We start from the raw sequence: 19,315 nt of genomic DNA, 5'->3' as shown, positions 1-19,315 counted from the left end.
ACTGATCTCATGAAATACACAACATCTCAGTTAAATATACTACTCTCACATCAAAATGGTTTTCGATTAGCCAATCACAGGATGTGAAAATGGAGCACTATGTCACTGTTGTGACACCCAAGTAGGTGGTGTGTGGTCATCACGACATGACTCACTTTAAGAAAAGGATAAATGACTTTTTTTAAAGTCCTTACTGCTATTCATAGGGCTGCACATGTGTCATGTGTTTCGCTAGCCAATCACAGTCCTGAATTTGCCAAGTCAGCCAATCACATTACACTTAGTGGTGATGACACTAGCTGTAATGTGATTGGCTGATATGAAAAAAGTATCGATTTGCATTAACAATGGAAGGGTTAGGGGGTACATACATTTTTTGGTCAGTGTCCAAAACCCACTTATAGGGGGCGGCTACACCGCCCCAAAAAAGAGCAGACCAAGTACAGAGCTAGATGGTTTAAGGAGTAAAAGCACAATATTTGCCCAGTGATGGAAAAAGTACTCACATGTTTTACTCAAGTAAAAGTGTCAATACCGTGTCGTAGACATACTCTGTTACAAGTACACGTTCGGTATTCAAAATGTACTTGAGTAAAAGTACAAAAGTATTGGCATCAAAATGCACTTAAAGTACCAAAAGTAAAAGTACTCATTATGCAGAATGTCCCCTTTTCAAATGTATACAATGAATAAAAATCCTTTGAAAATAGCAGATCTACCAGCTCACAACACGTCACAAAGCCACGCGTTGTGAGCTTGTAGATCTGCTACTTTCAAATTGTGGAAGTATATATATATATATATATATATATATATATATATATATATATATATATATATATATATATATATATATATATATATATATATATATATGTGTGTGTCTGAAGTGGTTTTGTTATAATACAAAAAATCTACAAAGTAACTAGTAACTAAAGTGTTCAAATAATTGTAGTGGAGTAAAAATATCTGCCTTTGAGATGTAGTGGAGTAGAAGTAAAATTGTAAAAAATAAATTGGATATACTCCAGTAAAGTAAAAGAAAATGCAGTACTTGAGTAAATGTACTTAGTTACTTTCCACCACTACAAACAGAAATAATGTCCTAATAATATTAATACACAGGAACAACGACAGACTTTCAAAACATTTATTAAACAATTACAGTTTATTCTACAAATGACCTTAATCTCTCTCTCTCTGAGAAGATGATGTCATCTTTAATGATGGCACAATAACACATGCAATGAAACATTATGAAGAATGAGAATAATATGGAATGAAAACAACACAATGAAACAATGATCTAATAATGAATCAATAGATAAACAATGAATGATTTGACTTCATTGATGAATGAATGCATTTAGTGGATGTTTGAATCCAGAGTCAAATACACTCTGTTCCTCATTCTGTTGTGTCGAATAGACATGAAATACATGAGTGTGTTTCTACACGTATGACCCTGATATTTACATCATCACTATTTATGATCCATATTTATATCAAATACATGAGTGTGTTTCTACACGTATGACACTGATATTTACATCATCACTATTTATGATCCATATTTATATCAAATACATGAGTGTGTTTCTACATGAGACACACATGTATGACACTGATATTTACATCATCACTATTTATGATACATATTTATATCAAATACATGAGTGTGTTTCTACACGTATGACCCTGATATTTACATCATCACTATTTATGATACATATTTATATCAAATACATGAGTGTGTTTCTACACGTATGACACTGATATTTACATCATCACTGTTTATGATACATATTTATATCAAATACATGAGTGTGTTTCTACATGAGAGACACACGTATGACACTGATATTTACATCATCACTATGTATGATACATATTTATACATCTGTGGAGGTTTGTGCAGCGCTGTCTAATCTAATGTAATCTAATCTAATGTAATCTACTCTGATGTAATCTGATTCCAGGGGCAGCTAAAGTAGTTAACAGCATCACAATCATTTGAACCACTTTATAATGTTATGCGTTGGCTACACAAAAACAGCCAACGCATAACATTATAAAGTGCCGCGCTGTGAGCTTGTAGATCTGCTGTTTTTGAAAAAAGAAAAGTATTGAAAATGTTTGGAACATTTTGAATAATTTAGATTTTTCTGGTAAACATAAATCTTCTCCTCTGGGGGTCCCTGGTACAACACATTTTCAGATGGGGGTCCCTGACACAACTCATTTTCAGATGGGGGTCCCTGGCACAACACGTTTTCAGATGGGGGTCCCTGACACAACACGTTTTCAGATGGGGGTCCCTGACACAACATATTTTCAGATGAGGGTCCCTGACATAACACGTTTTCAGATGGGGGTCCCTGACACAACACATTTTCAGATGGGGGTCCGCAGCCCAAATACATATTAATCTGGGGGTCCTTGACTTGAACAGGTTTGAGAACCACTGCTGTAAGAGTCCATATGGACCCCTAGTGGACCCCGGACCTGATGTTGAGAAACAGTGTCTAGATCAGTGTTTCTCAAAGTGTGGTCTGGGGACCCCCAGGGGCAGTTTTTCTTATGAACCCATTAAAGGACGACTTCACCCATTTTCGACCTATATTCATATAATATAAACACTAATGCTCATGATAAAACGGTACCATGTTTTCCTACTCAGTCTGTGTCTCAGAGGAGAGCTGTGGACAGTTCAGAAACCCGTCTACCAGTGACATCATCGATGGGGAATCCAAGCTGATAGAAACTGCAGGCTTTGTATTCCTGGAAAGTTGCAATGCAATAAAAGAAGCCATTGTTCTCACGTTAATAAACATCTAAATAAAATGTTTTAAATCTTGTTGGGAAAAAAAAATCCTGCCTAATGATGATGTCACTGGTAGACGGGTTTCTGGACTGTCCACAGTCCTCCTATGAGACACAGACCAAGTAGATTTTTTTAAAAACATTTTATCATGGACATTAGTGAGGGCCTATTATATGAAGAGAGTTTGGAAATGGGTGAAGTCGTCCTTTAAGACCTGAGGCCGATAAAAAAAAAAAGATTTCTAAATAATACAATAAAATAAAAATATATATATTAAGGCCGGGCCGTTAACGCCGTTAACGGGCTAAGTTAACGCGGACTCTTATCGTGCGATAAAAAAAATTACCGCCGTTAATCTATTCTCAAAGTTCGGTCTGGGAGCCAAAACATTAGCTGATGTAGAATTATCTGTGTCTGTGTGTGTGTGTGTGTGTGTGTGTGTGTGTGTGGGGGGGGGGGGGGGGGGAATAGGTGTCGGGTTTCACATGGCCAGACGTGCGCACTGCCTCTCATTCATTTCACTCAGACAGAGAGAGGAGGAGTGTTGCTCCACTCGTTAATTCATTTGCTTCAGGTGTGTAAGCTCAGCGAAGCTTATTAAAGTGGTCATTGGACAAAAGCAGAGCCTCCGCTACCGTGTTGATGAACAAACATAGCAGTAGTTGGGCGCTGTTTGGTAATACTTGTTGCGTGAGCATGCTAATGAGTGCTACATGCTAACAACAACAAACACATGTATGCTATTAAGCGTGCGGGTGCACACGCACGCACACACACACACACACACACACACACACACACACACACACACACACACACACACACACAGAGTGTAGGACAGTGGTTCTAAAAGTGGGTCCTTATATGGGTCTGTAACTCGGAGTGTACAAACCAAATGGACCCTTATGGCTTATGGGTCTGTAAATTCAGTGTCCAAATGGAACCAATTGTTCACAATTTTCAATGATAGGCCTACTGGAGAAACTTTTCGATAGCAGACTAGATTCTTTTTTGGAAAAATGTAATGTAGCGTACTCTCAGAGAGTCAATATGGTTTTAGAACTAACAGATCAACATCTCAGGCATTGATGGAATCCATTGAAAGAATCACAGTTGCAATTGGAATATTAATTTACCCCAAAAAAGCTTTTGACACTATCTATCACACCATATTAATAAACAAACTGGAGAAAATTGGTATTAGAGGCATTGCAGTAGACTGGATTAAAGTATGGATGGATTAAAACAAGTTATTTGGACAGACGTCAACAGTTTGTGAAGCTGGGCAAATACAGCTCAAATCATTTGGGCGTCTCCCAGGGGTCAGTATTGGGGCCCAAACTTTTTATTCAATTATTCAATATCAATTGATATTTGCCAAGTTTCTTTCTAAGCTGCTGTCACTGGTACTTTTTGCAGTTGACACATATGTTTTTTGCTCTGGGGATTATCCAGATGATAATATAAAATAATTTGGAATAAACAGGGATTGCCTTTTCAAATGCAGTGTTTACACATGTTTTTCAGACTGGATAAAACTGTTTTTTTTATCGATCATATCGACATCGGTTATATCGGTTATCGGTCATAACAGCAATATATCATATCGGATATCGATATCGGCCAAAATCCCATCGGTGCATCCCTAGAACACACATTTTGAATGCCTTCGGCAGACTTCAAATGAGCCATTTTAATCTAGATTAATCTAGATTAACTCCAGGATTGCTGATAGATTAATCTAGATTAAAAAAATTAATCTATGCCCACCTCTAATATATATTTAAAGATTTGCACAAATTTTCATGATTTCACAAAAATAGCAGATCTACAAGCTCATAGCGCGGCACTCGGTGCCGCGCTATGAGCTTGTAGATCTGCTATTTTTGAATAGCGTAAAGAAATCTAAAAAGTGACACAGATGCTTAATGGGTTAAAATGTGGGTTAATGGGTTAAAATGTGATGTTAAAAAAAATATCTCGGCCTATGGGGGTCCCTGGAACAGACTATGTTCATATGGGGGTCCCTGGAACAGAATATGTTCATATGGGGGTCCTCGACGTGAAAATGTTTGAGAAACACTGATTTACTGATTGAAGTACTCGTGGTATCCATGACAACCTGGACTCACTCAGACATGTTGAGTAACCATGACGACCTGATGTCACCCTCACATAGAGACTCTATCTCTGCTCACACAGAAACACTGAGGAGAAGAGGTTAACATAGAACCCAGCATAGAGAGGTTCAGTGAATGTGTCCCTGAAGGTGTACAGGTGTATCAGAATGTCCTCTGATATTTTATAGAATGACAGAGTTCCAGCAGAACAGTCTAGATACACTGCTACTCTGTTAGAGCCTTTAGAGGGACTGACAGGGAGGAGAGTCTCCTTACTATTGTGTATGACACTGCGCTGTTCTCCTTTACAGAGCAGACACCAGGACATGTCATTGAATCCAAGCCTACAGTCATCACCCTTTCCTTTCCTGCTGATTCCTCTGTCAGTCACTGCTATAGAAACATAACCCTCCCACTCTACCTCCCAGTAACAGTGTCCAGTCAGACCCTCTGAACACAGAACCTGTGTCACATACTGTCCATCAAACCTGTCAGGATGAGGAGGATACTGATGAACCTGTCTGTCACGTGTCACCTTCCTGTTGTTCTCAGACAGAGAGAGTCTTCTGTTTGTTGTGTTTGTGTCCAGTGTGAGAGGATGATAATCTGATGAGAAAAACAACACAGTAAACATTAAACACATCATTCACTGAGTCACACACACACGCACGCACGCACGCACGCACGCACGCACGCACGCACGCACACACACACACACACACACACACACACACACACACACACACACACACACACACACACACACACACACACACACACACACACACGCACACGCACATGCACATGCACACGCACACAAACACATACCAGTGGTGGAACAAGTACTCACATTTTTTACTTAAGTAAAAGTACAAATGTATTGGTATCAAAATATACTTAAAGTACAAAAGTATTGGTATCAAAATATACTTAAAGTACAAAAGTAGGAAGACACAGACACACAAACACACACCAGTGGTGGAAAGAGTACTCACGTAAAGTAAAAGTACAAAAGTATTGATATCAAAATAAACTTAAAGTACTAAAGTAAAAAGTACTCATTATGCAGAATGTCACAAGTTTTCAAATGTATTAAAATATTTTGAAAATAGCAGATCTAAAAGCTTGAGCTTGTAGATCTGCTTTTTCTTATTAACCCATTAAGACCTGAGGCCGATAAAAACACACACACACACACACACACACACACACACACACACACAGTCACACAGACACACAGACACACAGACACACAGACACACACGCACACACGCACACACGCACACACACACACACACACACACACACACACAGACAGTCACAGACACACACACACACACACACTCTCACACACACAAACAGTCACACACACACACACACACACACACACACACACACACACACACACACACACACACACACACAGTGAAACTGGTTGTTGAGGCCGTAGAAGAAACGTTCTTTAACAAATCATTATTTAACTATTTAAATGCTTCTATAAAGCAGTAATTCTAGCTTTTAGAGTCAAGGACCCCCACATTTATATGTATTTTTCTGTGGACCCCCATCTGAAAATGTGTTGTGCCAGGGACCCCCAGAAGAGAAGATTTATGTTAAAAACTATCACTATTATTCAACTTCTTTCCAAACATTTTCAATATTTTTCAAAACTTATCTAAAATAGCAGATCTACAAGCTCGCAGCGCGGCATGAAGTGATGCGCTGTGAGCTTGTAGATCTCAAAGACCCCACTTTGAGAACCAATGCTATAAAGAACCATTAACCACTTTAACCCTTCATCGACCGGTAGATCTGCTATATGTAAACAGCCAACATTTAAAACATGTATAAAGTGGTTGAAATGATTGTGATGCTGAATGAAACATTTTGCTGGGGACCCCCTGGAACCCCCCAAGGACCCCTGGGGGTCCCCGGACCCCACTTTGAGAACCAATGCTATAAAGAACCATTAACCACTAATTAACCATTAACCATTAACCCTTCATCGACCGCTGTCTCCCAGAGCACTTTTACTTTTGATTCTTTAAGTACATTTTGATGCCAATACTTTTGTACTTTTACTCAAGTAAATGTTTAATGCCAGACTTTAACCCATTAAGACCTGAAGCTGATTCTACAAATGTCTTCTAAATCCCAACAGCAATCTGATAAACGTATGTTTCTATATCAGTGGTGCTCAATCTTTTTCATGTCAAGGACCCCCAAAGTGATATGTATTATACCGCGGACCCCCATCTCAAGATATTTAGTTCCACGGACCCCCAGAAGCAAAGAATTTAGTTAAAAAGGTCTGCTTTAAAACATAAATATTCAAAGATTTGCACACATTTTTCACGATTTTTCAAAAATAGCAGATCTACAAGCTCATAGCGCGGCACTCGGTGCCGCGCTATGAGCTTGTATATCTGCTATTTTTGAATAGCCAAAGTGTAAAATAATGCCTTTTTTTTTAGGCCAAATCAAAAAGTGACATAGATGCTTCAGGTCTTAAAGGGTTAACTTGTAACAGAGTATTTCTACATTGAAGTTTTGATACTTTTACTTAAGTAAACAAATTGAGTACTTTTTCCACCACTGCTACTAGCTCTGTGTTGTGAGCTTGTAGATCTGCTATTTTTGATGAATGTTCACGTATTAGGACATGTCAACATTGAGATGCAGGGGTTTAAGTGGTTAATGGTTCAAAGAAGGTTTTTTGAGGAATTATTTGTGGTTGTGAGCTTGTAGATCTGATTATTATCTTATATTTTTGATCTTATATTATCTGTTTAATATAGAAAAAAAAAATAGAAAAAAAATGTTTTATGAATTAAAATCAGTTCCAGATGACAGCTTTAATTAACCACTTGAACCCTAGTCACCCTATTCTGTAATAATAATACTAAAATAGCAGATCTTCAAGCTCACAACATGTTACAATGCTACACGTTGTGAGCTTGTAGATCGGCTATTTTCGGCTAACAGATTTGGTGTAGAGGGAAAAGGAGTGTGCCAAGGACAGAGCCCTGAGGGACCCGGTGTGAGAGAGAGAGAGAGAGAGAGAGAGAGAGAGAGAGAGAGAGAGAGAGAGAGAGAGAGAGAGAGAGAGAGAGAGAGAGAGAGAGAGAGAGAGAGGCAGACAGACAGACAGACAGACTTTCTTTAAAGCGAGAGACAAACACAAAGTGAACCAAATGAATTAATGAATTTGTGGATGGATGGAAAAAAAAGGGGAAAAAAGAGTCAGCCTACTACCTGGCTCTAGACTCTCCATATATTATAGCAGTTAGAGTGTGTGTGTGTGTGTGTGTGTGTGTGTGTGTGTGTGTGTGTGTGTATGTGTGTATATAATTATAATATAATATAGAGCAGGGCTGGGCAACCTTAGGCACGGTGCCAACATTGACACAGAGGAGGGTGATCACTGGCATAAGTGTGAGAGAGAGGTTCTTCTTTTTAATTTAAATATTCAAAAAAAGTTAAATGAATTCCCGTCACATCTATTTACAAATGACATCCTGCACTTAATTCTACATTCATTCAAACTCCCAAATCTGACTGGGGAGGAAGTCTGGGAGCTGCTCTGAGTCTAATGATCATTATAATATATTATTAATATTTCCAAAGCAGAAGAAGAACTAATAAAGGTTGTTATTTCTAGCCAATGGACAATCAAATCAGTTGGAAATATTGAATTGTGATGTGGTGTCACAGCACACTGACTATTAAGCAAATGAAAACATGGCACCTCATGTCAACACACAAGCGAGCACTCAGCAGCAAAAAAATAAATACAAAATTGTGTCCAAAACACTTTCTCTTTTGGCACAAAGGCGCTACTATGTTGCAAAAAACACCATCCAAGTTTCCATTTTATGAACAACATTAAATCCTGTGGGTTAATGATTAATCACCATGCTGTTGGAGAGAGGGACTCGCACAGCCAGTTCGTTCAGTCAAAACGTCTGACTTGTGTTTCAAATCGTATTCTTTGATCTGCTGGTGATATAACTAAACTGACACAAGGTATTTATAAACATACATGTGTGGATTACGGATACATATGAATGATATGTTGCTCAGGGACGTGCGCTGTGCACTAGGGTTTAACATTTTCCAGGAAATAGCTTATTTTAATTCCCGGGAATTTTCAGACCTTTTCCCGAGCTTCGCGGGAATTCCTGTTAAAGGGTAAAAAAGTGCCCACTAAAATGCATTTACATGTAGATACTTAAATAGCCAATTTTACATTTTACATCGAGATGCCCAGATGTCCCTATTGTATCCACCTACCCTAAGGACCAGGCCAAGAGCAGAGAAACCCTCTGAATTCCCTGGAAGTTCTACTGAAGAGTTTTCAGGACAGCATCCAAGGAGGGAGGGGCTAATAGAGTATAAAAACAGTGTATGACACAGACAGACAGACAGACAGACAGACAGACAGACAGACAGACAGACAGACAGACAGATACTCACATTTTTTAAGGAGATGAGGTTTAATCCAGTGTTCTCCTCCGTGATTCACACTGTGAAAGCAGAAAAATAATGCATCAATGCCTGACTGTCTAACACTACCTGACACTATTATTATTATTATTATTATTATTATTATTATTATTATTATTATTATTATTATTATTATGTACACTCAATTGGCTGTGGCAAGGTAGGGCAGGTGCCATACCTTGGTTCCAAAAAAGCAGGTCAGTGGGAGTTTTTTTTTTTTTTTTTTTTTGCGAGGTCAGGCATGTAGTGGGTAGTGGGATGTGTGATGCTTGTGTTTTCTGCCATGTAGTTGATTGATTTGGCCAGCATTGGTAATGCAAGACATGAGTTACAATAATATGCAGTTGTTACCTGATAAGAAGTTGTTTAGAATTTGTTGTTACATTTGTAGTGTTTACATTACAATTGATTAGGATTCTATTTCAATATTTAACTATTAAGAATTGGTACAGTAAAACATCTTGGTAATAAGCACATTACATTACATTACATTACATTACAGTCATTTAGCAGACGCTTTTATCCAAAGCGACTTACAATAAGTGCATTCAACATAGGTAGGGAACGAAACTACTAATCACCAGAGGTCTTAAGTGCATTTCCTGTAAAAACAAGCAACCTAGAGTATACCTAGCGCTAAGGTAAAAGTGCAATATATCAGCTATCTACTTTCAAGCACAGATGGACTTAAGGAGGTGTGGTACAAGAATCAATATATCAACCAATAACTCATACTAAATATCAACGTTTTAGAAACAGGAACTCCAACTCTGTGAACCCCTCTTTGCAGACGTTATTGTAATATTTAAAGTCCTGTTTATTATTGTAGGCCTATATAATAAGCATCAGGGCATTAATTCACACGTTGTGATGCATTTAGAGCTTGGAGATCCATTGGTAGCTTTTAGGAATTTAGCCCCATTTGAAACCTCTCCCTCAGCAGCGATTGGAGTTATTGTCAGCTGTTCAGACACCTAACTTTGTTTGGACAAAACTCCTAACTCCACTTGAGCTGGATTTGGGTAAACTGGTGATCATATATGACACATGCAAGTATCTGACAATATATATATATGTGTATATATATATATATATATATATATATATATATATATATATATATATATATATATATATATATATATATATATATATATATATATATATAGTCACTACACCAACTTTGATGAGGCAGTATTACTTTTTTAATATAATACATTTCGTATTAATGTAATCTATTATATTAATAATGTTATATGTTGTTTTATTGTATAACGTGATAAAGAATGTTTTCTGTGGGATGTTGCGTGCTGGTGGTATGAAGAAGTTATCCCATGCGCCAGCCATGTCTTAAGGCGCAGTGGCCCTCATTTATCAACGCGGTGCAGCCCAAATAATGGGCGTACGGCGAGATCACCTTTCGGCATTTAGCAATATATCCTGACGTGGGCTTCATCCTACGGTATGCTGAAATCTCACGTCTGGTCGGGACCAGTTGTTGACGTTGGCTGCGCCCGTTTATTCCATTCTAGACCTGCGGAGCACCATTGTCTGACGGTCTGACAGGCATCTAGACACATAATCCACTCATTAATGTGTATATCTACACTAATAAATAATCCCTGTGAAAATATAACATTTTATAAAGTAATTTAAACAAACTGCTTTAACAGTCATTCAGATAAGATTGTAGATCTGACTGTATTGAAAATAGCAGATCTACAAGCTCACAAGCCAGCGACGTATTGTGAGCTTGTAGATCTGCTATTTTCAAAATATATGGCGCTTCTGCGAGAGCACCAGGTGGCCACCGGGAGATCAGACATTTAACCCATGGTCCAACACACACCAGCCTTCATTCATTAATGTTCTCTCCAGGCTATCTCTCATTAATGCGGAGCGGGATGGGACTCGCCCGTCTGACGGTCCGAGTCTCACTGGGGAATGGGAATAGCCTACATGACTGCTTTATGTTAGTGTAACTCGAACGCGCACGTGACAAAGATTGTGTACCGCTACGGTACGGATTACGATAATGAAAAACACAGCTGGGCGTGTGTGTGTGTGTGTGTGTGTGTGTGTGTGTGTGTGTGTGTGTGTGTGTGTGTGTGTGTGTGTGTGTGTGAGAGAGAGAGAGAGGCGTGTGCGTGTGTGGCGAGCGAGGGAAACTCTTTCTTATTGGCTTTTCATGATGTCTTCTTTGGTCGTATTCTGGTTCTTCAATCTTCATGTCGTAAAATCGGGGCGTTTTGAGAATATTTAAGGGCGTGTTATTTAAATGACGCTTGGTTTCAGCCGTGACATTTATCAAGGCTGGGACCAAGTGTAAGCTCGGATCAGAAGTGTAGGATGCGTTGATAAATGTGACTTCGACGATGGTGTACGGCCGAATATATGGAAAAATATACGCCGGTTATACGCTGCGTTGATAAATGAGGGCCAGTGTGAGTGTCCAGGGGCCGTATTTGAAAGTCCTTTGTAAGTTTGCCTGTGACGGTGTGGGCTGGAAGATTTTCACAGTGAGCTTGTAGATCTGCTATTTTCAAAAAGTTCAATTCTTGAAAAGAAATAATATTTTATATCGATAGATAGATAGATAGATAGATAGATAGATAGATAGATAGATAGCAAATATTATTTCACTATTTATTTTTTTAAATAGTAGATCTACGAGCTCACTGAGCTTGTAGATTGGCTATTTTCACCATATATATTTATTAATTCAGATGGGGGTCTGCGAAGAAATACAATAATTTGGCATGCACATGTTTGAGGACTGTTTCAACAATAACATCAACAAAGTAACTACACTTTAAAAGCCCAAAAACCCGCATCACGCAACAACCAATATTTACAGGCAACTTTACAGGAAAAACAAGCCCAAAGTCGCTTATAATAAGCCGACATGGCAACCAACAGATCAGTTGCGCACTACAGCGTTTTCAATCAGTGTTGCGTCACCATCTAAAGGCAAAATAAAAAGTGAGAACGCAACGGCACTTTAACGTTTTCACTAGAGAGAAGGTTGTCATCTAAACGTGTACACACGTAAATTAAAGTCCTTTAAGTTTAACTGAGTGTGTGCGCTTGAGGCAGGCGAGGGAACAACAGCCTGCCTGCCTGACCTGTGCTTGTGTCTGTGCTTGTGCGCGCGCACACACACACACACACACACACACACACACACACACACACACAGAATGGTTGTTTGGATTGGATGTGGCGAATGCGCAGTTTGATCGAGCACAGACCAAGACACCACCCAAGACACCGGAGGTTAGTCAAATTATAGGAGGATACACATAATCCATTCATTAATATGCTGTGTCTGGGCGAGGACCCCTATATTATATTTGTTATTAGTGTCCTCTGAAACAATGTGGTTTACAGTTATGAGAACTTACTTCACTTGTCCCTTAAGCTTGAATACTTGTATTTATTTATTTATTGTGTGTAAAGCACTTTGCAAGTGCTTTATGAATAAAGTATTTTTAAACTTAAGCTGATGGTGTGGTGGACACTAGATGGAGGTATCTCACCTCAGAATAGACTGGGTGGGTTTTAATGGGAGGATATTAGGAAGTGCCTGTACCTGTGTGCCTTCTTGAAATGTTCAAACACTGGTGAGACATTCGATTTAAACACACTGTCATTCAATATGCGTTTGCCTCTTCAGTTTTAAAATATGTAAACGTCATCATCACAATAGTAGGCTACAGTAGTTATACAAATTAAAATATTTTAAAAATAGCAGATCTACAAGCAGATTTCACAATGTAAAACATGCTGTCTCCAAGAACCAACTACTACTACCAACTTCGTGTTTTCTTGAAATATGACAGGAAAATTGGACATTGTCCCTGATATTTCTGTTAGGGCTTTACCACAAAACATGCACTTTGCAGCTCATGCTTCTTCTTCGCAATAGTCTTGCAAATAAACTCTTTGTGTTCCACAAAGCCAAACCACACAATAGCTGAATTTGCCGACATCTTCTTGAACGTACACAATTAACCTGTTTGGTGACAGTTTCCGACTGAAACCTTTCAAATGAATGGCTCGTCTTCAAATTAAAACAATACGATCAATGGTGTAAAGTAACTAAGTACATTTACTCAAGTACTGTACTACTTACAATGTTGAGGTATTTTTACTTTACTGGAGTATTTCCAATTTTCAATACTTTTACTCCACTACATCTCTCAAATATTGTACTTTTACTCGGCTACAATTGTTTGAAAAGTTTAGTTACTAGTTACTTTGGAGATATAAATTATGACATTATACATAATTACATTAACCACTTTAGCCCTATTTTATACATAGGCTATTTGAAAATACAAGCTCACCATTGTGAGCTTGTATTGTATCTATTTTCAAACATTTAGTACTTTCGCCTTTGGTACTTTAAGTATATTTTGAAGCCAAAACTTTTGTTCTCTTACTCAAGTAACATTTTGAACACAGGCCTTTACTTGTAACAGAGTATTTGCCTCATGAATACAGGTCGATGCTTTTATATTCATGGTGAAAACGTTTGTGGATGTAGGCCTACTTAATTCTTTATTGCATGAAATAAATAGAACGCGGAGGATCTTAAGATGAAAAGCAGAAAGAGGTAAGTTTCCCAGTGCGTAATAATGCACAATGTGGTACAACATAATAGATCATTTAAGTGATTTGCACATTTAGTCTCTAATCATCTTTAGAGAACCTTGTTCATTAAAACAACCACAGGCTACAACACAGTGAACACACACACAAACAAACACCTGGAAAGCTTGCGCTGTTCGTGGAAATAATTTAAAAAGAATATAAACTAGAGGGACAGGGCAGAGGTGCAGTGTGGTGTCTGTTGGGCTGCCGATGTTCTGCTGCGCTGTGTGTCAACCACAAGAGCTGGCGGGCACATTATGCGCTCCCTTACTAAACAAGACAGCTGTCCATAAGTGACAGACAGCTTACTTATAATGTTAATGTGAATGGGCTCCTCATAATATGGGTATAATAAAATGGCAATGCATTCGTAGTGACACAGACTCGAGTGGACTCGGTGGAGGTAGAGTCCCGAGTCCCTTAGTCTGAGACTGAGTCAAGACCGAGTAAAATCATGGGCGAGACCGAGACAAGACCAAGTAAATCAAAATGCAGACTACAACCAGGTTTTTTTTCGAACCCAAGATGCACTGTCAGGTGCATTTGAGCCTATATGTGGTATGCGCCTGGACCGCTAGGCCGGCGGACGCCCCACAACAGTCCTGTTTAAGTTTGCTGATAAGCATAAACTTTTGCCTTCTGTCATGCACCATGCCCCTGTTTCACTAGGATATACAGCACACAATTATAAATAAATACTGTAAAAACATGTCTTTAAAAAGTGGACATGCATGAATTAATAAAGTCATGATTTCTGTGCAGAAATTTAAATGAAGCCTGGATAAGTTGGGATTCGATCCACCTTCTGACTGATAGGTAGAAACTGTACTTACTGAGCTACAGCAAGCACATAATTGAAACTCGTAAACATGGGGAACTTTTAAAGAAGAACTGTGATTTCAAGATGCAACAGTTGAAAAATAACATTGATTTCTGGAACACTTTGCCCATATCCATGGTTGGTCGTATTAATGCCATAAAGATGGTCGCTCTGCCTAGATTTTTATACCTCTTCAATTGTTTACCTGTGTTTATACCTCTCTACTATTTCAAAAAGTTGAATTCTGTTGTTTCATCATTTATTTGGATAAACAAATCTGTGAGGATATCTAAAAAAACATTTATGTCAGTCTAAGGCAGCAGGGGGCTTTGGGCTACCGCAATTTATATTGTACTACTGGGCAGCCAACTTGTATGCGCTGTCTTTTTGGCGCAACTACCTATCAGCAGAGCATGTAAATGGACCAGCTTGGCTTCAGATTGAGATGGCTTCAGTTGCTGTTACCTCTCTTCTTGCGTTGCTTAATAATTCGGCCAAGCGTAAACTACTACCCTACATAACCAGCTCTATTATACTTGACTCTTTAAAAATCTGGAATCAAATTCATCAATGGCTGGGCCCACCTGCCCAGCCATTGAAGCACTGCATTATCCAATAGAACACAGTCCATGTCTACTCACTCGACAGTCTCCAATCCAACTGATAGCATTTCCTGGCCAGAGTCTCCTGTATGGTTGCAGTTCAGCTCCAGGTGTTTCAGGTAGGAAGGATTGAGTTTCAAAGCTGAAACCAGAGAAGAACAGCCCTCCTCTGTGACCCCACAGCCTGACAACCTGCAGAGAAATAAAGACTTTAACAAACTGAACTTGATGTTCAAGTACAGATCCACACACAAATAAACCACATTATTTACCTCAGGGTCTGCAGTTGACAAAGTGGACTCTTCAGTCCATCTGAGAGCTTCTTCAGTCCTGCATCCTTCAGGTTGTTGAAGCTGAGGCACAATTCTCTTAGGGAGGGAATAAAGCTGAGAGCTGAGGCCAGGATCTCACAGCATCTCTCTGACAACCAGCAATGAGTCAAACTAAAGGAAGAATAAAACACAACATGTCTGATTGTGTGCTACAGTAAATTTAGCACACAACAAGGACTTGGGTGAGTGAGGTGAGTGAGTGAGTGAGTGAGTGCCCATGCTAAGAATGCAGTGTGCCATCCGAGTCGGCAATAGGTTGTCAACTTTTTCAAAATCACACGTAGCCTATGCAGGACATTGCATGAAGCAAAACAAGCATTTGCATCTCCCTAACACGAACATTTTCCTCTTTCCAAAGAAGTATTATCATATTGATATTTGCATTCTTCATTCTGATCTTCTTAGATATTAAAATAGTTTGTGATTGATTGATTGATTTAACATCGAGTGTTAAAAATGTTAAAAATACATAGTATTTAAAAAAACAGGGGATGGAAACAAAACATCCAAAGTCTAGTGTAATCAGAGATATTCAAGGTTAAAATTTATCTCAGTATGCCTGTACATACTGTAGTCACTATACCCAATCATCAAACGTGTTCACACTCCTCAAATGAATAAAATGCATACTAAAACAAAACTTATCAAACTAATTATGGTAAATTAATCTGACCTAAGTTTCTCCAGTTTACAATGTGGACTCTTCAGTGCAGCACACAGTCGCTCCAGATCTGAATCGTCCAAGGCGTTGTCACTGAGATCTAGTTCTCTCAAATGGGAAGGATTAGAGCTGAGAGCTGAAGCCACAACTTCAAGGTGTGTCTTGTCGAGTCCACAGCCAACAAGTCTGTACAAAAAGATTGAATGCAAAATCAGAGATTATGACAATTAATTAGACCATGTTCACTGTCAAGGAAGATAACTAAGAGGCATTCTATCTAGTTATCCATTCATTAACATAAAGTAAGACCAGGCAACCAGAGAACAGAGTGAAACTTGCATGATGTATTAAGTAACCCTTTTGGTGTGTGGGTTTCGTGTGTGTGTGTGTGTGTGTGTGTGTGTGTGTGTGTGTGTGTGTGTGTATCAATGTCAATATTAGTACTATTAGTAATACTGACTATAATTTGTACAGCCACATCTCTTGTGGTTGACTTACTAGCAGTGGCGTAATTTGTATAGGGTTGCTGGGTTATGAGAACCCATACACGGTACTTCCACGCAAGGAGGCCCCCCAGGAGGGGATTCATTAATTCATTTAAGTTTAATTAATTTGTTTTTAATAAACATAAAAATAGACTCCCATATAGGGTTAACCCTAACCCAAGATTCTGGTGGTAATCACAACACTCGCCCCTATTCCTTTCGTGGACAGACCGCCGCATTAGACCCGGGGCGAGCGTGTTTTGGGGAAAGCGTTCTTGTATTCCATTCCAGCCACCATGCTGTACCTGGAAGAGATTTCATTCACCACTTGTTTACGAGTCGATTTTGGGGGGAAAAAATAATTAGGAGCTCAAAATGAGAGGATACAAGAGTTATCTGTGCAACAGCTGCAAAGTGTGCATATTTAAGCAAGTATCTTAAAACAGTGAAACCTACCGAGGAAAAAGACAGAAAGTGATTCTGCGACTCCAGTTCAAAGTAAACTAGCGAGCACGGGAGTTCTCATCAAATCCAAAGATTCATTGTGAATAATTATAAACAAACAACCTCCTGTTGCTCCCAAATTGGGGATCAGTTTGACCAAAACCAAAGGTGTTTAAGAGGAGGAGGCGGAGAATATGTTGCGGCCGTCGGAGATCAAAGGATTTAGCTGTAGCAGCATCAGTCATTCTTAATGACAGGACCACTGGACCAGGCACTACGACCAGGTAGGGTCCAAGTGTTTCCAATTGGTCTGCACCTAACCCTATCCATCAGATCCAAAGTAGACTTACTAGGTCATTTGTGAGTGTTTGCCACTGCCCCCTGCTGGAACCGGCTGGCTCCAGTGACCAGGAGGACTTAACTAATAGGGGTGTGCCGATATATCGTCCCGCGTTATATCGAGATACGTTTTCGTGACGTTATGTATCGTTTTGGGGAAAAAAATATCGTTTTGAAAAAAAACAAAAAAAAAAACATGTGACAACATGTTTGTTTTTTTTCGGGTCAGGTGTCACACTATTGCCCTATTTGGATTCAAAACAGCTCTTGTAGCTGAAAAGTTACAAGTTTGCATGTCTGAATAATGCAAAAACAGAATTATTTGTTTGCATTTGCTTTTTTTCTCCCCCATATATTTTCATAATAAAAGAGTGCGTATCGTATCGAAATCGTATCGAAGTTGTGAGCCAAATATCGTATCATATCGTTTGGTGAAATTAGTGTATCGGCACACCCCTATTAACTAAGATACCTTTTCACAACAGTTTTAACAAAATATGATTGTTTATACATCTACAATATTTGAAATTCTTATTAGACACAAGCCAACAGACTAGTGATACCTTTCAAAATGATCGGGTAGAAATAGCGGATTTTACCGCGATTTTGCAATTTTTGGATGGAATCTGACGATTTTGTTAGCAATGCTAGCACATGCTAGCTCTAACCTTATATTTTAATACATGTTTATGCATTTATTTCATATTTACATGTCGACTTAAGCTCTGAAATTTCTGTCAGACATACTCTGGTATGTGAAGAGTCTAGCTGGGCTATAAACTTCCTGAACAATGGCCACCAGCGAGAGACAGATCTTAGTCTGTTACTGTAAATGTAGTTTAAACCAGTGAAATTGCCGCATATGATGCATCCATATTAAGGGCCCTTCTGATACAAAAACCCACGGCAAATAAAGTCGGTCTACGCCACTGCTTACTAGGAAACCACGAGAGATGTGAATCAGTTGTATTTAATGGCATTATTATGTGTGTATATGATATAGTTAGTTTTTGGTGACTAAATATTTGTGTAGAGTTGATGTTGGTTACCACCATATGTTTTCACCTCACCTGAGTCTAATTACATGGTGGTTCTCAAACCTTGTAATTTCAAGAACCCCTATAACTCAGAGTGTACACATGGAACCAAATGAACCCTTAGGGTCCATTTGGTTCCGTTTGTATCTCAGAATTACGTAAAACCCCCTCAAAGAACACTGATATAATTATATATCAGTGGATATTGTTCCGATTAAACTGAAATACCATTTGTTTTAAAACATATTTAAGATAAATGTGTCTATTATGGTCTAGTTTATACTATATTATTAGAATACACTATTATGGGAAAAATATGTTTTGTGTTCTGAAAAGACAAAAAATACTAACCGAGCCTTTGTGCAGTTCCTCACAGCTGGGACCAGTGTCTTTTGCCCATCCGATGATGTGTTGTATTTCTGCAGGTCCAACACCTCCAGAACCTCCTCTGACATCTGCAGCAATCTGACCAGAGCTGAACATTGGATC

The 19,315-nt window shown here is 38.8% G+C and overlaps 1 protein-coding gene across 1 annotated transcript; it reads right to left on the bottom strand.

Annotated features, from left to right (window-relative positions):
• Positions 1–4,762: 4,762 nt before the first annotated feature.
• On the bottom strand, positions 4,763–19,313 carry LOC311041339 (neoverrucotoxin subunit beta-like). Its single transcript, XM_084086248.1, has 6 exons — positions 19,178–19,313; positions 16,534–16,707; positions 15,801–15,971; positions 15,568–15,720; positions 9,421–9,470; positions 4,763–5,550 (listed from the first exon to the last, which is right to left on the bottom strand). Exons 1-6 carry the CDS (start codon positions 19,279–19,281, stop codon positions 5,009–5,011), a joined length of 1,194 nt encoding a protein of 397 aa, XP_083942374.1. The 5' UTR covers positions 19,282–19,313; the 3' UTR covers positions 4,763–5,008.
• Positions 19,314–19,315: the final 2 nt, after the last annotated feature.

Source organism: Gymnoscopelus microlampas (assembly GCF_963454915.1).
Source record: "Gymnoscopelus microlampas genome assembly, contig: SCAFFOLD_60, whole genome shotgun sequence".
NCBI classification, from domain to species: Eukaryota; Metazoa; Chordata; class Actinopteri; order Myctophiformes; family Myctophidae; genus Gymnoscopelus; species Gymnoscopelus microlampas.
This window is presented reverse-complemented; position numbering and strand designations above follow the sequence as displayed.